Here is a 27791-nt window from a genome sequence, read left to right on the forward strand (position 1 = left end):
TCTTTCTTATTGCGCTCCTGGAGGGAGTCCTTGAATTTGGGCAGTGAACCCCACTTCAAGTTGAATTCATAACTGCTCAGGAGAGCCTGGTGGTTTGCCATCCACAACTAGAAACTTGAGGATGAATAAACCTTTCTGCCAAAAGAGTCCAGCCTTCTTGAGTCTTGATTTTTCAGAGCGGGGGCTGGTTGGCCCTGCCGCTCCCTGTGGTTGACCGTCTCGACCACCAGGGAGTTGGGCATTGGGTGGGTGTAGAGGTACTCGTGCCCCTTGATGGGTACAAAGTACTTGTGTTCTGCCTTCTTCGAGATGGGGGCTAGGGAAGCTGGCGTTTGCCACAGGGCATTTGAAATCCTTGCCACCCCCTCATGGAGGGGCAAATCCACCCTGCCCAGTGCCGAAGATGACAGTACATTGAACAGGGAGTCTGAGGACTCCTCCAGTTCCTCTACCTGGAAGTGAAGGCTCAATGCCACCCATTTTAAAAGTTCTTGATGGGCCCTAAAGTCCTCCTGCGGGACAGAGGAGGGCAGGGCTGCTATCGCCTCATCCGGGGAGGGTGAGGAAGCCGGTACGGTGCTCTGGGTATCTGCCGGCACCGGAAGGTCCACCACCTGGTCGGTCTCCTGGAACAGTGCCAATGACGTACGTCCCACCAACCCTCTCCTCGGGGGCCTGGAGAGAGAGGCTGATGGTGCCTCTGAGACTCTGGCTACTGAGCAGGACCCCACCAGGGGGCTGCGTTGGAGGCCATGGTGCCCACAGGTACCACTGTGCCAGCCACTGTGCCTGGTGCCACTGCACCTGCTGTGGCACCGATGGCCCCGGCTGTTCGGCATTGGGAATGTTCCCGCGACCAAGACCAGTGCTGTGCCAGGTGCAACTGTAGAGAACCCAGAGGTGGCTTGCTCTGGAGCGGAGAGCCGACACCGGCAGCGCTCCTAGTCCCAGCATGGTCATGAAGTCTCTGGCCGTCTGCAGGGTCTCTGGCGAGGACGGCATCCAGATATCTGGGGAGGCCTGGCCCGACGTGGCCGGGCTACTCCGCTCAACATGAGTCGGAGGCCTAGAGGCCTGAAGGGAATGAGGTCTAGTCTCTGCCCCTGGTTTACCTCGGTGCCACTGTGAAGAAGGCACTTTCTTAGCTTTCTTATGCCCCACAGATGGGGAGCGGTGTCGACTAGTCAAAGGCACCGGGAGGGTCGCCGTGCACTGATGCCACAGTGCTGATTCTGAGCAGTGCGCCGGAGCCAGGGTCAACCCCGACTCCATGAGAATGGCCCGGAGCCTAAAGTCTCTTTCTCTCTTAGTCCGAGGTTTAAATGACTTGCAAATTTTGCAACCATCACTGATATGGGTCTCACCCAAACAGCATAGACAGTCTGTGTGTAGATCACTCTTTGGCATAGATCGCCTGCAAGTGTCGCATGCCTTAAAACCCGGGGCGTAGGGCATGCCCCGGCCCAGGTACTCTAACTAAATGAACTAGCTAACAGCTAACTAACTATAGGTACTAGCACTGAACGAACGAAGAGTTCTGGGGATGAGCTACAGCAAAGCTGGAGCAGCACAGTTCCGATGCACCTTCACCAGCAGCAAGACTGAACTGAGAGTGGGGGGAGCACGCAGCTCCCCTTATACCGTGCCATGGAGGCACCACTCCAGGGGTCACTGGGGTGCTTCCCCTACGGGTACTGCTAGGGGAAAAACTTCCGGCACCGGTGCACGTGGCGAGCACGCACACCTATTGTGGAATACACATGAGCAATCACTCAAAGAAGAACCTTAACTAGTTGCTTATTTACTTAAGAATTTTTAAGTAACGTGATTAATGAGAGAAAAACATAACTCTTAGAAATCTTAACTGGTTTTCTAAATGTAAGTTTTTGGTTTTGGACTGTATCAAGAAAAATCATATCAAATAAGCAGCTAAACTGTCTTACTGAAAGAAACATGCAGAAGATGCTGCAGTATTGTTAATGCTTAAATTAGCGGCTCTTTGGAAGTTATCTGAAATCATATGTACAATGACACAATTCAGATGGGATTCTAAGATATAGTAAATTATTATGATGATGGATACTCCGGTTGGGTTAGTCAGTTGTTGATCGTTCTGAATTTTATATCTGATGCAAGTAAAATGGTCATCCTCTTGTTAAGTAACTTTGAAAAGGTTGCATGGGAAGCACTACCATCTGAATTATTATAGTGGAAGAAATTAAAGCTTGGTGACAAAATTTTATCTGGGTAGAATAGGGTGCTTGCGGGACAATTCAAATGTGTATGGCAACAACAGTAATATCTAAAATCAAAATACATTTATGTTAGCAAAAGTGACATGATAAAAGATTGAAAACAAGAGCCTGAAGTACAAGAACAGAGAATTATTAAGTAACACATTAGGAAGGTTTAAATTGAAACTAATGATAATAGCTCTAATCTCTGAAGGAAGTTATTTAAAGTGCATTCTATTCTGAAAAGAAATTCCATAGAAATGGCATTGTGGGATTTTGGCTTATTGGTTCTTAATAAATGCACACCAGATGTGTTCAGATTACAAATTACACGTAAAATTAGGTTTTTATTTTTTGTTTTTTTAATTAACTTCCAGTCCAGTCCACTTATCCTGGACTTGGAATCACAGTTAGTTCTCTATCTCACACATCTCCACCAGTGAAAAGTTCTGCGGGCCAATTATGCCTCCAATGACGCTGTGTAACCACACTACCTTCAGTAGTTTTGCATAAGGGAATTAGAAGTAAACAATCCACACACACAATAGAATAGAATTCAGCACATTCACTCTTGGCTGTGCTGAGTCTGCACTGCTAACAGAATTTACACCTCCACAAAACATTAGATAAGAGTTTCCAATGAACTTTAGAATCTTCAGTTGTAAGGAAGATTTATTGTTATCCCAAAGTCTATCTTAGACCTTTACTTTCAATGTCCAACTAATATATGCTACAGTAATATATGCATACTCTTTGTTTAATCTGAGTTCAATTGAATCAGTCACCCAAAAGAAAAGCCAAACATCCATGTATAAAGTGGACATTTTTCTAGATGGTCTTGAACAATGTTTTAAAAATGAAAGTCTTCATGGTGTTATGCAAGAATATAAGACTGGCCACAGTGGGTCAGACCAAAGGGTCCATCTAGCTCAGTACCCGGTCTTCTGACAGTGGCTAATGTCAGGTGCTTCAGAGGGAATGAATGAAACAGGCAATCATTGAGTGATCCATCCTGCCATCCACTCTCAGCTTCTGGCAATCAGACAAATCTATCCAGTCAATATTAATTTTTTTACTGCAAACTCAAGGGAAATAAAAAAATTGAACCGATTTAATGCCTTAACTGAATGTGATTTTTTAAAAGCAACCTTAAGAAATCAAAGTATTCCTTTCATACCAGAGTCTGATAGAAGACAAAAAGGTATACTGTAAGTGGAACAGTTTTATTATACAATGCTAGTTTTAATTCTGTCAGATACACGTCCAGTGAAATAACAATAGTTCAATATTTAATTTGCCAAATGACTTTTTTTCAAACCATTTCCAATCATTATTTGGGGCTGAAAATAAAGAAAACCCTGGATCTAATGTCTTCCTATATCACTTTGGGACAGATCATAGCAGAGAACGCACAGAAGTAGATTTAGTGCCCACAATCTGTATAAGGTGATGATTTAGTACTTTTTAACCATCAGTGGAGTAAAAGCAGCTATACACAAAGGAACAGAGAGTAGATTATAAAGTCAAGAACTATACTCCCCCATTTTCTTTTTTAAATCTGATATCATACATCATACCATCACTATAGCAAGTCTACAAAGGACACATTTTAAATCCTTATTTTCAGTTACTGTTCTGCTTGAAGTTTTCATGCTTTTTCTTTTACCGAGAAAAGATTTTCCCTAAGGAAATCTTACAGGAAATTAATTAGGCATATTTTGAGTTGGTTAAATGTTAAAAATGCTTAACAGTAAAAGCACCTAAACAGTTGCTTCTACTCAGAAACACAAGCAAACTTCAAGTTATCTTCAAACTTAGCACATATGTTGTTACAATCAAGGTTTTGCAACGTTTGAAGGTAACAAACTTGAAATAAAGTTCAGAATGTTCGAAAGGTTTCAGGTAAAAACCCCACACTTAACACACAAATGTCTTTATTTGGAGAATCCTCTCTCTACTCACATGGTAGAGTCTGGTGAGGGGAGGTGGGATGCAGGGGCAGCAGATGGAGCCAAAACCTTAGTAACAGAGGCAGAGCTACTTCTAACTCAGGAAGCAAGGAGGAGCAGCAGTTTCCAGATTAGTGGTCTTGCCAAAAAACCCCAAAACCAAAAACCAAACCAAAAAAATGTTAATTTTAAAAAGTAAAAACTTACTTACTATGTCATTGTTTCTTTGCATTTGGCTCAGCTTGCTTAATGAAAATAATCTATTTGGTTTGACTTTTGTTTAGTCAGTTTCACTTTCAGTTTTCCAAGGTATTACCATAACGGTGCACTATTTAGATTGCAAACATTGCAGAAAAAGTTTTTTGGTTAAAAATCCTGTGTTTCCACTGAAATTGAAAAAAAAAGAACGGAAAAATTTCAGCTCTTAAGTTTTGTAAAAAGCTTACTTTTACAAAACTTTACATTTTGGGTCAAATTCAATCTCTTTAAAAACTGTCCATTCAGCAAATATATTGCATTACTTTGCTTACTTATATGCAAGTACGATCCAAAGTGAGGCATTCCAACAGTATATATATTATAGTAGATATATAAATGCATCCTGGGATAAATAAATTATGGAATTAACAGGAAGCTGTAACAATGCTTGAGCAAGGGAGGTTTGGCTGTTTGAATATGCTAAATTGGGTCAGTCCCGGTCAGCTCTAAAGAAGGGTGGGAAAGTGCAGAATATGTATCGCTTGAACACAACAATTTTCAAATAGTGCACCTTGCATATGTTAAAGTCCTATCACAATATTAAGTGTTCAAAATCAACAGCTAGGACTGCTGCTGAAAGACAAAACACATATTCTTTTAGCATGATAGCTTTAGAGTGCAGGTTCAGTTCAACTTCTTGCAGGAATGGATTTCTGGATACCTCTAATAGAATAGTCTTTTCATTTGACGCTTGCAACCTTGAATATTTACAACAATGACATTTGGGCTGAGATTTTTCAGACTTCTGAGCCCTAAATTAATTTGTTTGCAAAGTTTCAAGAAAATTCTTTCATGTTTTTTTTTCAGAATTAGTCATTCAAGTAAACAGTTGCTCACAAAAGGTCAGAATTTTGGATTTATACTTCTTCAAAGGTCTTACAGCATATGGAGTTGTACACCTTGGTTCAAAACCAACACAAAGTGAGCATGCCACCTACCAAAATCACCAGCATCGCCACTGTTGATCCAAGAACAGCTCTGATTTTCAAACTTCACACAAATTCAATTTCAACCTTAAATCCACTAATATTTTGGATTTTTTTTTTTTAAGGAAATATGGCTTTAGCCAAACCGTATTTTAAAGCTGTTTTCAGATCAATTTTAGTACGAAGAAGACATGAAAGCAGAATCTAAAGCGCAGGTTACCTTTTTATCCCCCTGTTTTCGCCTTCGTAGCCCTGGTCTGTAATCATCTCCAAACCGCAAAAAGTAATAATAAGAAACTAGTCGTTCTATAGGATCTCTTATGACATTAATGTAAATTGGTTTCTTTTTAATACCAAATCTGAAATAGAAAATAAAGTCAAACCAATGTTTTTTTCCTGTAGTTTCTCAAAAATATATTTACTGACATTATGTAAATGTGAACATATATACATATTACAGACAGGAAATTTTAATCTTTAGTGCCAGGAAGTCAACATTTCACATTAGGGCTCTATATTATTGTTCGAAAGAACAGAAGAGTGCTTTCTGAAAAAGGACAGATGAAAAAAGTATTGAAAACAGAGATACTCTCTACCTTGTGATGGAGGGTTCCAGAGATGTTAACACAATAGATTCTTGATTACAGGAACAAGACAAACTCAAAAAACCAAGCCACACACCAGGTAAGTCAATTCTGTGTGTTTGTATAATTTTTTGTTTGTTTTTAATATAATCCAACCCTAGTCTTTGAGCTAAAACAATATTGAAATGTCAATAATTACATCCCATCTGCTTCCATACCAGGTGCAGAAAGTTTTAATATAAGTAACTTGACCTTAGAAATTCCTTCCCTCAGTCTAGTAACAAAATATTCATACCACAGAAGCCCTCAGAAGGTTCGGTCTTCCTTTTCTGCTTCCTGTTGTTGTTGCCTTTCTAACTGTGCTATGCACTAGTGAAGTAAGTGGTATTCCTGGCATGACTCCAAGGACAGAGATAGAGACTACAAGGAAGGGGAGGTGCTCAGGGACTGTCATTTGGCTATGATTATAAAATGTGGGTGTCTGATACTAGCAGAAACTTCATTTTCTATTACAGTCAGTGACTTTTCAAGATTTTTAAGGCCACTGTGCTACCTAAGGAAATTTTGATTTAGCATAGTACAAACTGGAAGCCTTGTAAAAAATAACAAGGTGCTAACTCAAATGACCAGACAAGTGATCAAAAATAGTTTTATATTATTTCCACCCCAATTGGTCTATATTTAGGGGAAATTTTCCTTATTTTTCTTCTCCTTTTGAGACTTGTCAGCCATAGTTTAGGTAAAAGATCATGATGAACTAAGCAAAAAGAAAAGAACATAAAGACCATTTAAACATTTCAGAGACCCCAGGAGGTGCATCCAATAATATCATGAGCAAGCATGACATCCTCAAGTGAAACTAGAATCTTTAAAATGTCGAATACATTTATGTTCAGCTATAACTGCTAGAATTTTGTATTGACAGAGAATCATGTGACCGTACTTGCTAAACTAGAGAAACTTTAGCAAAGCACAACTCAAGATGCAGCACAATTGGGGTAAAGACATTTGAAAAAAGTTATAAACTAAACTTACTGCTGTTGGTAGGGGAAAACTATTAGGTCTTGGGTTGAAAGAGTGAAGAGGAGAGATAACAGAAGGGCAAAAGGTTAGTAGTAGTAAACGAGGAAATAAAAACAACTGAAAAGATTATTATTTTGGGGGCAGACTGGACAGAGGCCTGAACATTTGGTCTTATAATGACCATGCTGACCAACTAATGCAAAGCTCCTTGGAGCCTGGATTGTGTCATGACATATATTTGTACATCACCTAGCATTATAGGTCTCAATCCTGATTGGTGTCTCTTGGCACTCTGTAAATATTCATGGCACAATACAAATAATAAGTAATAAAATAATAATAATGAAACAGTATTGTCCTGTGTCAAAGGAAGCTATTTTCCCATCTATTTAACGAAAAGAAAACAGCATCATAATGGAGATCAACTATTATTATGGATGACTGAAAGTGGCATCAGAATGAAAATAGGATAAAAACAAAAAAACAGAGAATCAAAGGATTTTTGTTATTACTATTAGTAATAGTCTGGGGTTATGGCACCACTCCCTCAACACCAACAGTCTTGGATTGGCCCCTACTGCTGCAATGTTTTTGGTTTCAGCATAATGTAAGAGGTGTTTCTGAAATATTTTAGTGCATCCAAGTCTCATTTGGCATTTAATACACAGCCTTAATATTTTCTGAAATAGTTTACACTTGACAATTACAAGAATGCAGAACATACTCAGAGTTTCTTTAAAAGTATAGCTCAAAAGCCAAGAGCAACCATAGCACTCAATATATGATTTTAATAATGAAAACCAAAAATAAGAGAAAGGAAACTGTTGTGGGAAAAAATTAGTCATTTAGATAAAAGGGCAACAATCAGCAAACACAAGGATAACACAGCCCTGGAAGGAAATATGAACATGAATGAAATCTGTGAAATTGCTTCGATGCCTTTCTACAGGTACAATAATTATTTTAATCTGAAAAGTTCCAGTACCTGTAAGATGTTTTCAGCTTTATGCCTTGAGTAATGTAAAGAATAATATTCACCTAGCTGTTCACAAGGCTGTTATTCCATTAAGGGTTCAATTCAGAAAGTCTATTAATATAGTATTTTAACTTTTAAAAAAAGGTGGGAGGGGAGGTTGATTCAATGTGAAGCACAGAGTTTCTTCATTTTATTTCATTTTTTTTTTTTAAGTTTAGGTTTCTCTCCTTCTGTTTCTTTCAGCAATCTTGAAATTTCAGCTGCTGCCACTGGTAATTTTCAGCTGCTGCAGTGGCTTTTAGGACTTTCTATTAGAGATGAGCTAAATTGGGAGTTTATGATGCTCCCCCATTTTATTTTTACTTTTTTTTTTTAAATAAAAAGTTATAATTAAAAATTACTTCCAGAGAGGGCTTTAAAGGCTACAAACCAAAAGATCTTTACCCTCTGAGGTTAATTGTCTGAGTGGAAAGGAGGAGGAACACAAGTGATGGGGAATATGGGCATGATCTTGCACCAATGAAGTCAATAGGAGTTTTATTATTGACTTCAGTGGGAGCAGGATTAAGCCCTACAAAGGGGAACATCATTCAGTGTATTTCCTATGTATTTTTTTAAAAAGTAGCATGTATAGCACAAAAGTGACTGCTTTAATGTACTGCTATGTTATTAACTGTGGCATGTTAAAAACTAAATTGTAAAAAGTTTAAAATGTATGGTGAACGTGAAGAGCCACACACTTCAAAGTAACCTCACTGAACGCCAGTTATGTGGTGTTACTTATTCGATGCGCTGTGTTTGGGAACAGACTGCGTCTAAACAACTCAGCCTGTGAAGCATATCACCAGGATGATACTCTCAGTATCCAGAAGAGCAAGCTGAAATTCTCAGGCAAAGGCACTCCTGTTGCTCAGCCAAGGAATAATATTGCTAACTTGTGGAATCAGGCCTAAACGAGGAGTTAATTCTTTTTTATCATGCAATAAACAGGTCAAAGTTGTATTAAAAATCTAAAGGGAATATTGCTCATTTGAAGGACACTCAATGTTTGCATTTTTTTTTTAAAACAGTTGACAGATTCTGAACACTAGAGGGCAGTAATATTTAAGATGGATCAACATAATCTACTTGAACTACTGGACTCCACAACTGAAAACTGGCAAAATTAACACGTTTCGGAAGGAAATATTTTATCTACTGTGTAGTTTTAAGAATATAAATAGTATTAACCATTGCAGATGAAACAAATCATGAGGTAACTTACTTTGCAAAATCCAAGTAAGATATATGTCCATGATAAAATCCTGGTTTCATTTCCTTCCAGGAAGTTACATTCTTCACAAATCGCACCTACAAAAGTAGAAAACAGTCAATATTCCAATACCATTTGGAATGGCTGATGCTCAGCCTACACTAATATGTTCCATTCAATAAGTAAAACCGAACAATGCATTATGATAAAAATCTATCACCATGAATATTACCAAAAGACATATGACTAACTGAAAAGGATACTTTATTTAGAAGCACATGGCAATTGACTCACTGTAGAGGGCCACAATTTAAAGTTAAAAAAATATGAAGTAGAATATAGCAATCAGAAAGGCAAATAAAGCAAAGTCAGAAATATGACCAATACAAACAACATTTTAATTAGTATTTTTTGTTAGCCTTAAACATAGTTTGACGGCAATATAGAGTGCCCTCAGCAGTGAGCAACAGGGACCAAATCCATCAATCTGTATACAGATTCCAACAGATTTTCCACAAGAAGGGAATGATTTTTTCTTCAAATGTGTTAGGTGAAACTCTGGTTTTTTATTGGATCTATTTTACAGGGACAGGAAGGCATCGAACCAGGTGGACCATTTGCTCAAAAGGAGCAGAATTTTAATTTTTGGATGGACCATCAGCCAGACTGCATTTCAGCACTATGTTTAGTTTAAGGTACATCTTCATTCTTCTCTGGAGCTTATAACTAGGAAAAATTAATTTAAGCCCAAAAGCTCAACACAACAATCTAAATCTAAACAGGAATGGTATCCCTAGCCTCTGTTTGACAGAAACTGGGAATGGGCAATAGGGGATGGATAACTTGATGATTACCTGTTCTGTTCATTCCCTCTGGGGTGCCTGGCATTGGTCACTGTTGGAAGACAGGTTACTGGGCTAGGTGGACCTTAGGTCTGACCCAGTATGGCCATTCTTATGTTCTTAGATAATACCAAGGCATGAACTAGCCCTTAGACAAGAGCTGATCAAGATCTAAGTAGACCCTGGCAAAACTCCACAATGGATAGAAACAGACCTCACATTTGGAAGATGATTATGCAGTAGAAAATAAGATACACGGTCAAAATTGCGAAGTATGATCAATTTAAGAAAGTAAGACAGCCAAATGCTGGTAGCTTCGTTTTATTAGATGAAAATAGTCTTAACACCCAGAACAATAAAACTATGAAAATTATTTAATAGCTGGTGCATTGGTTAATAAAGAAAAGTTGATAAATTTGAATCTCACTAGCTGTAGGGTAGTGATATGCCATTTCTGAAGCTGAAAAGCAGAGGGTAGATCACTCACATAATTAAAGGAAATAGTTAAGAATCACACTTGGATATTAACTAAAGCACCAGGAATTTGCCCTGTACTAAACTCAGACAGAGTGATGGCCTATACAGCTAAACCACAGAAATATCAACTGCAAAATTCTCAGTGCAGCTGTTCTCTGTTAAACAGAACTCATTTTTTGTAGCAGTGTAAATGTAAAAAGTATCACAGAACACTTCACAGATACACGGAGTACATATATACAAATACAAATAAAGTAGGGAGACTGCAAAATATTGTACATTAAGCATTTATAGATGTGCAACAGAACGGTGAAGACCCGTTACTTAACCAAGTTTCAAAATCAGTAAAATTGAGAAGCACAGGGAGAAGAGAATTGCTTGCAAATCCCCTCCTAAGGCCAACCACTTCTCACTAGGCCTGGTGACTCCTCTCTCCAGTGTGTCAATGAGGCAGACAGATGCAGAGGTACTGAGGAGAGACAAAGATTCAGTAAAGAAAAGTCTGGTGTCTACAGATAACCTTAGATAATAATCTGAACAGGATAATGAGCCACTGAGGAACATGTGCTGAATTCAGAAATGAAACAAAGCCAGTGAAGATTCTGTAAGGCGGATATGTTATTTCTTGGAATGGATGAGATCAGTTGTCCATTGTCTTGAGGTTCCTTTGAACCACTGGCTCTTAAAATTCCCATGTGGAAGTGGCTCATGCTACTTTGTCATATGCAGCTTTTCCTCCTTTGATGCAGAGCTTATGTATGGCATCTCCTAAACGGATTGAAATAATGTGCTCTGCTTAATGCTAGCCTTGAAGTTAACTTTCATCAAGTCTGGTTGAGGACCACATGATGTTATTATAATGTTGCAAAGCAAACTGCACTGACTTCCCATCTGTTTCAGGATGCAATTCAAAGTTTTGATTCCTATCTATAAAACCCTATATTATTTAGAACCTGGCTAACTCAAGATACACCAGTTCCACAGTTTCACTGACTCTGTGCATAGAGAGGGTGTGATCTGGCTCCTCCCTGGCGGTTGATAGAATACATGTAGGCTATGTTGTCTGTCAGGATGTTTATATGTGATCCTGTTATCAGTGGGAGGAAACTGGCACAGGTGTTCCTCACCGCTCTCAACTCAAGGAGATGATATGCAGGGATGTCTCTGCAGGTGACCATTTGCCTTCTGTCGTAATATCTTTTAAATGCATGCCTCATCCTATGAGGGATCTGTCAGTGGTAAGGAGTTACGAAGGTGGCACCTGTAAGAAGGGGATCCCTTTGCATGCATTGGCCGGTTCTTCCACCAGTCCATGGAGTTCTTGACCCTGGTGGGCAATGACAGAGCTTTATCCAGATTGTCCCTGTTCAGTCTGTAAACCGAGCTGAACCACAGCTGTAGGCACCGCATGTGAAGTCTGGCATGTGGAATCACTGCTGTGCCAGCTGCCATCTGCCCCAGGAGCTGAAGGCAGATTCTCGCTGGCACTTGAGGGCTGCATTGAGCCGTGTCTATAAGCGATACCAAGGACAGAAATCTGGTCTGATAATAGGAAGGCTTTGGCCTATAGCTCATCTAGGTCGGCCCGTATGAATTCTAGGCATTGCCCTGGTGTGGGGGTCAACTTTTGGAATTGGTCTGCAGGCCCAGCTCTGTGAACAAGCATATCGTGTCTTCATTGGCTCGATGAGCCTCCTGAAGCGACCAGGTTCTGAGGAGGCAATCACACAGGTAAGGATAGATCATTATCCCTGGAGATCGTAGATAGGTGGCCACCACTGAGCGAACTTTGGAAAATACTCTGGGTGCCGATGGAAATCCGAAGGGGAGGAGTGAAACTGATGAAACATTTGTGAGCCAGTAGTACTGAGATGTGAAAGTAGGCATCTTGCAGATTGAGAGCCAAAAACCAGCCTCCCTGTTCCTGTGATGGAATGAGCGTCAACAGGGTGACCATCTTGAACTTTTGAGCTTTGACAAACTTTTTGAGAGCTCTGAAATCTTTTCCTGATGCAAATTAGAAAGTAACAAGAGCAGAACCCCTTGCCTTGTAGGTACTGGTTCCATGCTGGGGCGGCGAGCTATATGGGCCTGTGGTGCCCGGGCTCCAGCAATATTCAGGGCCCGGGGACCCAGCTCCACCAATGTTTGGGGCCCAGTCTCTCCTCTGGCCCTGCCTGCGGCCCCTCTGCACCTCTCCTGAGTGTCCCCCGGCCCCCACTTGCTGCCCCCGTGCACCTCCCCCGGGTCCCAGAGCATCCCTGCCTCTCCCCTGCAGCTCCACGCTGACTCCGCTCTTCTGGCTCCCAGCATGAACTGCCGCCACAGGATCCTAGTGCCCCCGATCCAGCCTGCCCTGCCCCGACCCTGCTCTTCTGCCTCGGACCCTTCCTTTTTCCAGTGGGACCCTCCACCAGCACACACCCCCCCTCCCCCCGGCCTGCAGTCACTGCTCCTGCCCCACACTGGGCAAGGGGCAGCCCCGTTCCCCACCCCCAGTGAGGCTACAGTGAGGAGCAGCAGTGGGGGAGGAAGGTCAAGATGCTTCCAATCTCTGTCATAGGGCGCGGTCCTAAAGCAGTGTTGTGGGCCATTAGAGTTCACAGCATCCACCACAATGGAACTGGGCAATAGGTGAGTAAATAGGAACTCTGATTTCTTTGCAGGGACATAATTTTTTTTTGTCTACCCGCTTGCATGTCGGGGCCACCGAAGCTGGGATTTGCCACATCATCTTAGCTAGGTCTAGGGTGGCCTCGTTCATTGGAAGGGTGATTTTGGAGGTAGATGAGGCATGGAAGGTATCGATAAGCTAGTGGTACATACCTTTAACCTCTTCCAATGTGGAGGATGTCCACTGCTATCTTCGCCAGCTTGAAACATGTGGAAGTCATCCGCCATGGATGGTGGAGACACCATGACTGCTTCGTCCAGTGAAGAAGAGGATATGGCCTTGAGTGTGACCTCCTCTGTGTCCACCTCTCACTCCTCCAGATGCCTGGGAAGCTCTTGGGCAGTGCTCGGTGCCCTCGAGAGAGGTTGGCGGTGTGCTGCCCAGGGGTCCCAGTATGGCCACTGAGGGGGCATATGGCCTGGTGGAGGTGCCCACGGGTGACCAAACCAAGATGGTGGCAGTGATATCTGGTGATTCATTCCCAGACCCTATTCATATCAGGTCCCATATAAAGCTTGGGAGGAAGAGAGAGAAACCCTGGCCGGCTCACTGTCGAATCCCTCACTTGACATCGGAGAGGCATGGCATGATTGTGCAGAAATACCCTTTGGTTGGCCATGGCGCAGTGCAATGATCTCAATACTGAGGGGCAGAGAGTCAGGAGCTTCCTACATAGCCAGGTCACCGGCCTGGTGAAATTTTGCTGGTACTGAGCATCCCAGCATCAGTAGTGGTGCTGGGAGAGATGAGGACCTCACCCGTACTCATCTTTCCAATGGCAGATGGGCTGCTGCTGCTGGTGGAACAGATGACAGCTTGCATTCCATGAACATCTTAGGGCATTTGCCCTTGTCTCTCTGTACCGAAGATTCAATGCCGATGCCCAAAGGATCCATGGGCTTGTCAACAGTACCAGACACCAACAGAGATGGTGATCACTTTTGGCTATCCCTTGGGGTTAATGACGGGACTTGAGTTTTTGACTTATGGGAGGAGTCCCCAGACTGTTTCTTTGACCCACTGTCCTTCAAAGTTGAAGGTTATGGGGAAGACTCTCACCCGCCAGAGGGCTAGGGGCTGCCTCCATACAGATGATTTTCTGGCAGAGTTCTCTGTCCTTGCGGGAATCTCAGTCGGAGCTGCTGGAAGAGGGAACACTTTTGTTAGATGTGGCCCTTGCCAAGGCAGCAAATGCATTTGGAGTGCACCGGGATTGCTTCGCTGCAAGTGCGACACTTCTTGAAGCCTAGAGAGCTGGGCATACCCTTCTCAGGGGGTCTCCTTCCACCCACGAGGGGTCAAACAAGAACAAAATCTTTTCTTTCTTTCTCTTTCTTTCTTTAAATAAATAAATAAATAAAAATTTTGCCTAATAAAAGTCAAAAGAAGGCTAAAGGGTTTCTAAAAGCTAAAGAAAAGGCTCCATCTCTAACAAGGGGTGGGTGAGAAACAACTGAGGATGGCTAGCCCACACACACTGGCTAGCCTCGTGAAACAGCACGAGGAAACACAGTGCATGTGCGGGCCCAATGGACACTGCTATCAAAGTTCTCTGATCAGCAGCGCAGAAATACAGACACACTTAGAGTGGAGCACCCATAGGGGCACTACTCGAAGAAGAACCATTAACTTATTCTTTGTTTCATGCTGGTCCAGGCAAAACCTATGGCTAAGAAGGTAATATCAATGATAGTATACAGTCATCATGTATATCAGAGGCCTGCTTAGCTGATTTAGCCAGGACTTGTCTTAGCTCATCTTTCAACAGACAATACTCAGTCCAGCACAAGCCAAGAGAGGGTAAGTGAGCTGCTATACAGCAGCTGTGACAACTGTAGTACAAGTCCACGTTTTAAGCCAGATGCAAAGAACTTCTGAAGTTTTATGACAACCATACCCATGCTGGGGTAAATGATTTTTTTTTCCCCCCCTCACTGGATCACTGATGACTATTTCTTGCAATTCTCTCTCTCTCTCCTGTTGAGCATGGGTTGGCTTTTGTTTGCTTATTTGTTTTATTTTATTTTAAAGGGCCTTGTAGCTACTGGGGCTCACATGAGAGTGAGTGATTAAAGTTTGTGTCCAAACTAAGTAAGTTCTTTGAGGTTATTTTGGAAAATACAGGTAAGTGTGAATGACTTTTATGAAATTGTGTTTCAGGCATTTTTAGAAAATAACTGAAAGGCTATTTCAGAGCTCCTAATAGGTGTTAGCTCAGCTGAGCTTCACTGAATTGAAAACTGGATCAAATGTAATCAGAGGAGCTAAGAAGTACTGCAAGGAAAATAGGAATGAATGAAGAAGTTCAGTTTTCTAGGTAACTGGAAGCTTAAAATGCTTCCAGTGATCAAAAAGGAGGTGCCAGAAGGTCCTATATCAACTCAGCAAAATAAGCCGGGAATATTTACATTAAAGAAAAGTGCATACAGCACAAAACTGGTGTCCTACTATACAATTCGCCCCCAATCACCTCTCCTTGTCCCCTAAATCCATCCTTCTTCCTCCCTGCAGTACTGACCATATATCTAGTTTTTTCCTAAGACTTTGTGTCCCAGGAACTTCTTTTGAGACCTGAAACATTCCAGCTTTTCATTATGATGTTGGTTTTGTTTATAACATCTAACTATTTGTTCAAGACATATTGCTATACGGAGTAGAATTAGTTCTGTGTTCACCAGGAACAAACAGTCCAATAGAATGAGTGCAGTATGGGGTGAAGAGAAAATTCTAAAGAAACTGTCAAAACTGTCCTTTTGCTCAAGGTGAATGATAATGACATTTGTTAAGTGTTTCATGCTGAACTTATTCAGAGCACTAAGTTAGTGGAAAATATCCACTTTGAGAAATATAGTTTCCTTAGTCTGAGGCCCCTTATTTCCCTGGCTCCATGCTCCTCTTGTCAACAGCAGCAGCTACTCCACTGCTATGGTCCTTTTCTCCCAATAGGCAGGGCTAAGCATTTTGCTGTTGCATTGCTGCTTCTTCCCACTGCCTTGCTGTTATACACCTCTCTTTCTCTGGCTGTATTTTTCCTGTTGGCTATTTTTGAATTCCTTGTTCTGGAGATAATTTCCTCCCACGCAGCTCCAGCTGAGTTGCTTTTTAGAGTACTGGTGGAACAGATGACCATGTAGCAGCCTTACTGGGTGGTTCTAACAGGAATGGAGTTACAGAAACTAGCCCTTGACTGGCTGTCAAAAAATCCAGAAATTTGCAAGAGAGGCAACATGGGCTGGACAGAAAACCTGAGATTCCCCAGGTCTGGGAAGGACTTGAGGAAATCATGCTAACTGACCACTCTAAATTTAGGAACACAGATTGCTACATTGAAGCAGACCAGTGATCCATCTAGTTTGGTACCGTGTTCAGGATCAAGAGGTAGAAATCCTACATAGGCAGCAATGGCTTAACCTGTCATCAAGGAAAGTTTCATCACCACAAAAAGTTAGGGCTTATCTACACAACCTCATAGTTTGGGCTCCTGGGGTGTGAACTGCAGTGCACACCAAAATAGTCCAGCTCCCTCGTGGGGATGTTGCTAGTGTGAATTAAAAGGTATCTAGTTTGTATTAACATAGACCTGTATGAAGAGGGCTACATTAATGTGAACTAGGTACCTTTTAGTTTGTGCTAGGAATAGCCATATGGTAGAGTTAAGCCCAAAGAGGTTGACTTATGCCCTGAAGCTTAAAGGCATTACATCCTTTCCAGAGTTTTTGCTTATTTTAAAAAAAAAAAAAAAAAAAAAAAAAGGACTATCATCAAATACTTACTACACAGTTCGCCTTGTACCAGAAGCCTTGGTACGAAAACCACTTCAATTTCTTTAAGTCACTGATTCATATTGTCCATTGAAACACTGCTTTCTGAATTAAAATTATCAAAAATTCTGAAATAAAACCACTCTCTCAGAGACAGACACACACAGTTCAATTGCAGGTTCTCTCTCTCAGAGACAGACACACACAGTTCAATTACTTGTTAAGAAAACAGCTCATTATCCCCTGCCAATGATTATTCTTACTTTATTTTACCTATAACTAAAGGCTATTGAGGTGAAACAACCAGCCAGAATCTTGATCTTGACAATACGCCACAAGCAGTTATAGTATTACCGCTAATGCTATATTTAGTTGATCCATGTTCACTTACATTACAGAAAAAATAGACTAATAGAGATTTGGGATCTGATTTTGAAAGTCAGGAATGTGCATTTGTGAGACTAATTCAGGCACATGATTTCTTGTGCAAATTGGACAACTGTATACTTTAATAGGACATTATGCATCTAATTGGTCACTTGCATATGCAATTACCTCATTTGTGAATTTACTAACAGTAACTGCATTGGAAATTAGATCCACAATTGTGCACAACCTATTTTGCAAGTAATGCTTTTCTGTTAAGCTAAACACCGCAAGCAGAGCAACATTATGTAGTGCTGAATTTTTAAAGAATAGGGTTTAAAAAAGAACTAAGAAATATTCAGGGACACAGAAGTGGACTCAAAACTTGCTGAACATTACATAATACCAAACACTTCCTAATACAATTGAACTTGAGATGTTCATTGTATTATGTTATTTCCTCTCTAGTAATTTATAACTCACCTAGCTGAAAGAGCTTTTTTAGTCTTCTCATTTAAAATATATTTTGGAGAGTTAACTTTGATTCACATGGAAGTAGTGAACTGGAAGCACTATGTACAGCCAAGCATAAAATGAGTAAACTATATACTAGACAAGCATTACACATTGCTACGCCAATGCAGGTCAGTCCTGACCCACTGTATCCCTTTTTATTCTTGTCTTAGACCTTTAAGCAGAGACTTCTATCATGCCAAGTAGTGTGGTAAATTAATCTTGTTACATTATAATGGCACCAAATTCCATCTGTTCCTCCAGTTATATTTACAATAGCAAATTACTATTCTCTGTGGATGTATGTACACACTCAAAATGGTTCTTCCTGAATAGTGCTGAACACACAATAAAATACCTAATATATTAAAAATGCTCAAGTGGCTAAAAACCCATACTATCATCTCCATAAATGTAACTTACCTGATCTTGCAGTGACATAACAGGATTATTTTTGGTTGTATTAATATGCAGAACATGATATTTGTTCTTTGCACAAAGGTCATAGGCAATATTTGTGAAGGATGTGCTTGCAGTTTTAGGTACTCTGTTGTAAATGATCACCACATCATCATCTTCATCCAGAGTTGCATCTTGTCGGGGACCATCTATTGTATGACGTTGTTCTATCTCTCTGACTTCATGTCTTGCAATAGCTCTTTCTGTAAAGAGTAACAGAAAAACTAAGCTTTTAGTGATAATGAAGTAGATAGTGCGATCTTGAAACTCAGTCCTTAGCATTAAAGTGACAAAAAAGGTTAAAAACCATCTATAAAGTAAACAACTACTAATTGTTAGTTTTTTTAACATCTGGATTTAAAATTTTCCTTTCCTGCTCAATGCATTTTTATAGATTTAACTAAATTATGCTTGGAGACCGAATATGTTGTCTGGAAACTGATAAACAGTGAGGAATATTCTTTCCTTTAACTTATGTAAGCATTAAAAGAAGCTACACTCTTTTCTTTAAAAAGTTCTCTATGATGCTGTATCAAAACGGTAACCCTTCTCACAAGTCCCCCCAAAAATCCTATAAAATACCCAGTACTAAGAAATACTAGGTAAAAGGAATAATTAGTTCAAATATCAAAGTATAAAATATGTATTTTAAAAAACAATAAAAGTCACTGACCATAGATGGTTTAGTCAATTAATGGTGAAGAGGCACTGGAGTTTAAATAAAACTACTATTGTTCTTATTCCAATTAACACCACTCCCCATGTGTAAATACTACAACACATGGCTTTGTAAGAATCTAATTAGATGTATTAGACTCAAATTTGATAAGAAAAGAAACAGGAGAAGCTTATGAAATGATTTACATTAAGGGGCGGGCAAAATTATTGCCCTGAATACAAAACTATCATATATACTCATTCATCAGCTGAATATTTTTGGTAAAAAAAGGGATGCATCAAAGAGCGGGGGTCGGGTTATAAACAGGTCTACACCAAAATTTGATGACTTTAAACTCTATGAAATCATTGAATTGAATATCTAAAATATTGTCATGTTTACCTGGAGTGTCTGCAGGCATGGAGCCCCTCAGCTCCCTGTGGCCGCAGTTCACCACTTCCCACAGCTCCCATTGGCTGGGAACAGTGAACCGCGGCCACAGGGAGCTGAGGGGCTCCATGCCTCCAGACTCTCCAGGTAAACAAAATGTCCCAACCGCCAGCGGCTTACCCTGATGGGCTAGGAGCCAAAGTTGGCCAACCTCTGAAATATAAGATCGGCTTATGAAAGGGTCATACAGTTTTTATTATTTTTACCTATCCATCTTGGGGGATCGGCTTATAAACGAATGGGCTAATGAACGAGTATATACGGGTACATCAAACACAAGGAAGGAAAAAAAAGAGAAAAGCAAACCCTGAACAAGACACGTTTTGGAGAGGTGGGTAAGCTACAAATAAAAATAAAAATTCCTTTTACAAGAAGGACAACGCTCTGGGCAATTGGTCTCCTTTTCAAATATAAAGCTACTTGGAAAATGAGAAGCAGATCGTTACGGCTCTACAGTATGCCAAACATACTTTGTGCTGACCCAGACAAAATTCAAAAGCTTTGTTCTATTCTGGCTAAGTAGAGCACCCACCACTATTTACAATTTAATGTCCAAGCATTTTTTTAGAATTATGCATTTTGATACTATCCTTAATGGTGTACCTTTTTTCCACATGGGTCAACAACAAGGTTTGACCTCAGGATCCAGAGGTTTACAGGACAAACCTTTTCTGTTTGAACTAAAGGAGCAATTGTTAGTAAAAATAAGCTGCTGTCCTTTATATGGAATACTTCCTAGAGCAGTAGTCCCCAAACTTTTTCTGTCATGCCACCCCTTACCAGTAGTGGAATCTGTCCATGCCCCTGAAAGCCATTGTCAGAGGTGGGGCCAGGAGCAGGGCCATGGTCAAAGCCAGGGGTGGGGCTGAGGCCAGGAGTGGGGCCGGAGCTGCAGCCAGAGACTGGGGGCCTGAGATCAGGAGCGGGGCCTGAGGCCAGGAGCTGTGGCTGGGGCTGGGTGGTGTTCCCTTCCTGCCCCCTGTAGGGGCTGGCCTGGTCCCTTGCCGAAAGTTCCTACACGCACACCCCAGGAGGGTGTGCCCCACAGTTTGGGGACCACTGTTCTAGAAGGAGGTTATGACACATACTCAGCGAGGCACAGCTATGTGAGACAACAGGGGAATGTTAGTTATGATCCTGGCTTCTCTTCCTGGCTCAAGGGCAGTGTGGTCTAGTATTTTGAGCAGTGGTTACAGACCGCATAGCTACATATACAGATTTGGCACATTCATTCTGAAAGTCAGTGTTTCAGAATGGGTGAGTTTGCTTTGTCATATTAGAGACCTGAGTTATAATTCCAGGTCTGCTTGAAGTGACCATGGGCAACATCTCGGTTACCTTATTTTAGCTTGGTTACCTTTTAGCTTACGTATATGAAGCTTTGATATGTAGTAAAGGTTATGAACCAATGAGACAAGAATCTAATGTTCTCTCCTGGCTCTAAACCCAATGCACTTTCCCTCTAGGCCAAATGGAGTTCAGAGAAAGTTTCTCGCTCCCCACTCTCATATATACACAAGATTTTACCTGCAATGCAGGTAGGTGTGACAGGACTGCCACATATGAGATTGTAATGAAGGATGCATGACACTTGGTAGAGCTGCATCCTCCCCTCTTGTCTCCCATTCCTTATCTCCTCTTCCATCACCTTTGGTCTTCACTTTTCTTCCTCTTCTTGTGCTCCTAACTCACCCCCTCATACTGTTCTCCTTCACCCTACCTCTATACCACAGTTTAAATGTGAAATATTAAAAAAAAACAACAAAATTTAGAACTATCAAGCTGTGCATACAAGTAGTCTATGAAACCACATATTATCACTGCCCTCAGCTACAGTAACTCCTCACTTAAAGTTGTCCCGTTTAACGTTGTTTCATTGCTGATCAATTAGGGAACATGCTCATTTAAAGTTGTGCAATGCTCCCTTTTAATGTCGGTTGGCAGCTGCCTGCTGTGTCCACTGCATGCAGGAAGCACAGTCTGTTGCAGCTAGCTGGAGGGGGGCTTGGAACCAGGGTGGACCGGCAGCTTCCCTATCAGCTCCCTGCTCCCCTAAATTCCCTGTGCAGCAGCCGCCCCAGCAGGCTATCAATCCTACAGTTGAGCTGTCCTTCCCCACACTGCCATGTGCTGCTCCTGCCCTCTGCCTTGGAGCGCTCCCCGAGCATCCTACTTGCTGGGGGGGGGGAGAGAAAAGGGGGGCTAATGTCAGGGTGTCCCCCTCCCCCTTGCTCCTGCACCCTGCTTACCCCATCTCCATAGAGCAGGGGGACACACAACAGGGCTCAGGATGGAGGGAGCTTCCTGGCAGCAGCTGTGTACAGTATTAAATTGTTTGTTTAAAACTTATACTTTGTGTGTGTATGTGTATACACACACACAGTATAAGTTTTTTATATATATAGTGTGTCTTTTGTCTGGCAAAAAATTTTTTCCCTGGAACCTAACCTGCCCCCGCCCCCCATTTACATTAATTCTTATGGGGAAATTGGATTTGCTTAATATTGTTTCGCTTAAAGTCGCATTTTCAGGAACGTTCAGTGAGGAGTTACTGTACACTCCTACAACTTCTCTCCTACTGTTTGTTACACTCATTTCCCAAGTCTTGTTTTAGACTGCAAAACTTTTCAGGCAGTACCATCTCTTCCTATGTACCTGTACAACTCCTAATACAAAGCCCCACTCCTGAATGGGGCCATTGGGTGTTACCACAATAATAATATCAAGAAGAAAGAAGTACAAATGTATGCATCTCTTCCTGCTGTGCACACAGTCTTGAACCAAGTAGTGCTGGCAGCACAGTCACCAATGACAGACAAGGTTTCCTCTAGCAGCCCAAATGGGTGTGAAATTTCCTGTAAATGATTCATGTATTTCTCAGTTGAAAGCCTAGTCTTACCCATTTGCCTGAAAAGTAGGCAGATCTAGAAGGAAAAGAAGAATTTTATGTTTTTAACTAATATTATTTGTTAGTCTCTAAGGTGCCACAAGTACTCCTGTTCTTTTTGCGAATACAGACTAACACGGCTGCTACTCTGAAACCTGTCACTTAATTCAGCAAATAGCAGATGAAAGGAAACCAAGATTAATTTTTTTAAAAATTGCAACTTCACCTAGTTGTGGAATGATGTGGATCATTAGCACATCTTGAATATCATTAAGTTAAAACTCCAGAAAGCTGGCATGTTCCCTGTGTGATGTCAATTTGTGAAATAGTCTGCCTGGGAAGAATATGTCTGGAGAACCAGTGAAATGACAACATCACAATGACACAAGGCAGTGGAAGGATCTGTGGCTGAGCTGTTGACAACTCTTTTTGTTAACATATTAGATAAATGATGTCTTTGTTAAGAACTCAAAATCCTGGCACATTCAATTAAGAAGTTGGAACTCACAACAAAATGCTTCGTAACACCAAAGAAGTCTTCCCGTAAAACTGGGAAAGACCAGGTTTAACATTCCTATGGTCTTGTCTAGCCAAAGAACTTGTACCACTTAACTTTACCAGCACAATTAAAGCAGGGCAGCTCCTCTAGTACTGACGCAACAGTGCCAATATAGAAGTGCTTATACTAGTATAATGCACCCATGGCAAGTGTTGTGCTGGTATAACTATTTCAGTTAAAAAAGAAAAAAAAAATCACACTCCTAACCAAATTAGTAATACTAGTATAAAAACTGTGTGTAGATCAGGCTGAGGGCATACTACTCAGCATTCAAACCTGTGACAAATAACCAAGATTGCTTGACTCCTGGTTGCTTCCCTCTTGTTCTCTTTCATATCCCCTCTTATCTTCTCCCTCTTTGTTTTCTCCTTCTTTGCCCCTCATCACCTCACTGACAAACCCCTCAACTCTTGTGGAAAGTGGTGTGGCAACAGTTCACGTTTCATCAAGGTGAAGATGGAGGTTGCAGCAGGCAGTTAATAATCCCTTCCGCACATGCAAATATCCAGAGTAGACCACCATACACCTGCAGCAGGGGGCATGACACACACAGGTTGATCTTCCCCACTTCCCACAAGACAGATACTGCTCTGTTGCCCATACGGGCACAAAAAATATGGAACAGCATCTCAGATGGCAGAAATTAAACAGATAATCTGCACTTCTTACCACAGTGCAGCATGTCTATAGCAGGGTTTGCACCAGTGTAGCTACACCAATGCAAAGAACTCCAATGCAGACAAGGTTAGAGCATGCTGAAGGAGGAGCTCTGTATATATGTGGCAGTACATAGACAGACAGCTTCCCTGGAAGCAAATTCTATACAGAGGAAGGGGGAAGGAAACAAACAGCAAAAAACCAACACATCCACACACTCCTTTGAAGAAACTGCCAGAAGTAGAAGAAAGAAAGAACTTTGAGCACTCAAACGTACCATTTTGCACAAAAGTGTTTTAAGAACTTAACAAGCTTGAAAAACTGCTAAATCGTACTTTTCAACCAGAAGAGCCAGGAGTCAGCTAAAGACATAGGCTCTGACTACACTACGAGGCTTTTAGTGAATGTTTAGCATATCCTTGCAATGCCGGCTACAAAAGTGCCATGCAAATGCCTGTTCTCACTTTCTGGTGACATTGTAAATAAGAGGGCAGCATTAGCTCCTGTAAATGTAAACAAACTTGTTTGTGTTAGCGACTGGCTGAAAAAGAAGTAGGACGGAGTGGACTTGTAGGCTCTAAAGTTTGACATTGTTTTGTTTTTGAGTGCAGTTATGTAACAAAAAAAGTCTACATTTGTAAATTGCTCTTTTATGACAAAGATTACACTACAGTATTTGTTTGAGGGGAATTGAAAAAATATTTTTAGAGTGCAAAAATTTATAATAAAAATAATATACTTTGTATTCTGTTGTAATTGAAATTAATATATGTGAAAATGTAGAAAAAATCCAAAATATTTAATAAATTTCAATTGATATCCTATTGTTTAACAGTGCAATTAAAACTGCAATTAATCGTGATTAATTTTTTTAATCACGATTAATATTTTTTGAGTTAATTGCATGAGTTAACTGCCCCTAGTGCCCCAACTCTACTTGTGCTACATTGATCTGGACTGATGGGAAGGAAGCCCTGGAGGAATTCCACCAGGATTTCAACAATTTCCACCCCACCATCAACCTCACCCTGGATCAATCCACACAAGAGATCCACTTCCTGGACACTACAGTGCAAATAAGCGATGGTCAAATAACCACCACCCTATACCAGAAACCTACTGACTGCTATCCTTACCTACATGCCTCCAGCTTTAATCCAGACCACATCACACGATCCATGGTCTACAGCCAAGCCCTAAGATACAACCGCATTTACTCTAATCCCTCAGACAGAGGCAAACATCTACAGGATTTCTATCAAGCATTCTTACAACTACAATACCCACCTGGTGAAGTGCAGAAACAGACTGATCGAGCCAGAAGCGTACCCAGAAGTTACCTACTACAGGACAGGACTACTTACCAACAAAAAAAGTAACAGAACACCACTAGCCATCACCTACAGCTCCCAATTAAAACCTCTCCAGCGCAGCATCAAGGATCTGCAACCTATCCTGAAGGATGATCCCTCACTCTCACAGACCTTGGGAGACAGGCCAGTCCTCACTTACAAACAGCCCCCCAACCTGAAGCAAATACTCACCAGCAACTACATGCCACACAACAAAACCACTAACTCAGGAACCAATCCCTGCAACATACCCCGTAGCCAACTCTGTCCACATATCTATTCAAAGGACACTATCATAGGACCTAACCACAGCAGCCACACCATTAGGGGCTCATTCACCTGCACATCTACCAATGTGATATATGCCATCATGTGCCAGCAATGCCCCTCTGCCATGTACATTGGCCAAACTGGACAGTCTCTACATAAAAGAATAAATGGACACAAATCAGACGTCAAGAACAACAACATTCAAAAACCAGTCGGAGAACACTTCAGTCTCTCTGGTCACTCGATTACTGACCTAAAAGTGGCAAAATTACAACAAAAAAACTTCAGAAACAGACTCCAGCGAAAGACTGCTGAATTGGAATTAATTTGCAAACTGGACACCATTAACTTAGGCTTGAATAAAGGCTGGGAGTGGATGGGTCATTACACAAAGTAAAACTATTTCCCCATGTTTATTTTTCTCCCTACTGTTCCTCACACATTCTTGTCAACTGCTGGAAATGGCCCATCTTGATTATCACTACAAAAGGATTTTCTCTCTCTCCTGCTGGTAATAGCTCACCTTACCTGATCACTCTCGTTATAGTGTGTATGATAACACCCATTGTTTCATGTTCTCTGTGTGTATATATATCTTCCTACTGTATTTTCCATTGCATACATCCGATGAAGTGGGTTTTAGCCCAAGAAAGCTTATGCTCTAATAAATTTGTTAGTCTCTAAGGTGCCACAAGTACTCCTCTTCTTTTTACGGTTGAAAAGGCAGCCCCCAATGAGAGAGACATCAGTATGTATAGTTTTGAAGGAAACAGAACAGTGACAGGTTCTTCTAGACAGATTAGAAAACCCAGTTTAAGAAATTATTTTTTAATAAATAACTTAAAACTAATTACTGTAATTTTCTTTAATTCTTGTTCGCATCCTTTCCTGTCTCAAAAAGCTAATGCCTTTTTAGTTATTAAAAACTAAGTTGACAGTAATATTTATTTCACATAGGTAAGTGATAACTATGAATGAAGTATTATACACCCAAGCTAAATTTAAAGTTATACACGCTACTTAAAGAGTAGTAAACTAAATTTTACAAATCTTACATTTACTGTATAGAGCAATATTTATCTCTAAGGCTCCAGAAGAACCAGGATTTAAGTTTATTTTTGTTGAGACTCTCCCCTTTCCCACAGCCTAACACTATCAGAGTATTTGAGAGTAAAATTAAATTTTTTGAAGGAGATTATATGAGCTTCTTTGGTCTCCCAATACAATTAGTTATTGAAGTCAACTGAATAATTAGCAGAACCCAAATACACATCCCACTCCATAAACTACGCTAAACAGATGTTATTCTTAAAATTGGATTAAGGAAACTGAAGTGGACATATTTACCAGCCTTCAGATCTTGCAGAATCTTATTCAATCTACTTTTATTTTTAAGAACAATCTGATCTGAGATATTCTAATGCCATAAGCTTTTAATTTAATGTCCATGCTGAAGTGCTTGTTGATTTGAAAGAGCTTGCTTTTATCCATTTCATCTTGGCTATGATGATGGAAACAGAGAAGTTTTCTATAAAGCTCAGATTTCTAGAGACACTGTACGTAGCTAACAAAAAAAAGAAAAAAAGTAAGGCTCATAGTCAAGCATATAAAAATTGAACTCCAAAATTATGATTTTGGGAAGAAAAGACCACCTGTTCTGAAAAAGTTAGACTCTATGTAACAGGGCCCCCTTTGCTCCTATCTATTCTATCTCATAGAACTGGAAGGGACCTTGAAAGGTCATCGAGTCCAGTCCCCTGCCTTCACAGCAGGACCAAGTACCGTCCCTTATTTTTGTCCCAGATCCCTAAATGGCCCCCTCAAAGATTGAATTCACAACCCCAGGTTTAGCAGGTCAATGATCAAACCACTGAACTATCCCTCCCCTCCTGCCTCTGTGCTGCTCCAAAAACCCCTCCAAGAGCTTCTGGCTCAGCAATCTCTGGTGCAGTTTATTTACAGTGTGCAATTCCCACCACCTTCTCACCACAGCCAGCTTGCAGGATTCAGCCTCAGAGACTTCTCCATCTCTGCAGCCAGGAGAGAAGAGATCTCACTGTCCATTCCCTGCCCAACCCCCCAGCTTCCTTCCTCTGAGGCTTTTATGCAGCCCCAGGCTAATTAGGTTGGCAGCTGTTTCCCCTTTGTCAATCAGGTACAGGTGTCTCTAGCCAGTTCCAATTTATCTCCCCTAATTGGAGTTGATGTGACAAACAGTTGGCTCAGGAATCCCAGCCCAGCAACCTGTCATACTCTAACCCCTCCTTTCACACAGATTTTGTGTTTAAAAAAAATGCTGTTCAAAGTTGAGCTTCTGAGTTCCAAAAATATAAGAGAGAAGTTATACGCATCTGTCTGTAAAACAGGAACTGTCCCTCACTGGGCACAGCTGAGTGAATGTATGACTGGTGTATTCCTATAATTTCAGTTCCAACTTTTTGCTAACCTTGCATTTCTAAAGGTATTTTTGAGCTGGGACTTTTTGAGATTGAGATAATGCCTGTGGATTGACCCATAACTTCAAGGTGCCTGAAAATACCTACAAACCTGATGAATGACACTCTGGGTAGGTTTCTGATCCAAAGACTTTGTGAGCCACGGAATAGGAGGTTCTTTATTTGCATAAAAGTGACCCCATTTGGTGACGCTAGCAACCTCAGAAGC

General features: G+C 41.0%; 1 protein-coding gene across 2 annotated transcripts in view; it reads right to left on the minus strand.

Annotated features, from left to right (window-relative positions):
• HS2ST1 (heparan sulfate 2-O-sulfotransferase 1) overlaps nucleotides 1-27791 on the minus strand; it is a 163306-nt gene that overhangs the window by 18728 nt on the left and 116787 nt on the right. Inside the window, exons 2-4 of one of the 2 annotated variants that reach the window (XM_073357156.1) lie at nucleotides 18259-18518; nucleotides 9215-9300; nucleotides 5588-5726 (exon numbers count right to left, since the gene is read on the minus strand). In XM_073357156.1, the coding sequence (XP_073213257.1) occupies nucleotides 5588-5726; nucleotides 9215-9300; nucleotides 18259-18518 (485 nt within the window). The remainder of the gene's footprint in view (nucleotides 1-5587; nucleotides 5727-9214; nucleotides 9301-18258; nucleotides 18519-27791) is intronic. The other variant, XM_073357157.1, reaches the window with a different exon arrangement.

This window comes from Lepidochelys kempii, chromosome 8 (genome assembly GCF_965140265.1).
Source record: "Lepidochelys kempii isolate rLepKem1 chromosome 8, rLepKem1.hap2, whole genome shotgun sequence".
NCBI lineage: Eukaryota > Metazoa > Chordata > Testudines > Cheloniidae > Lepidochelys > Lepidochelys kempii.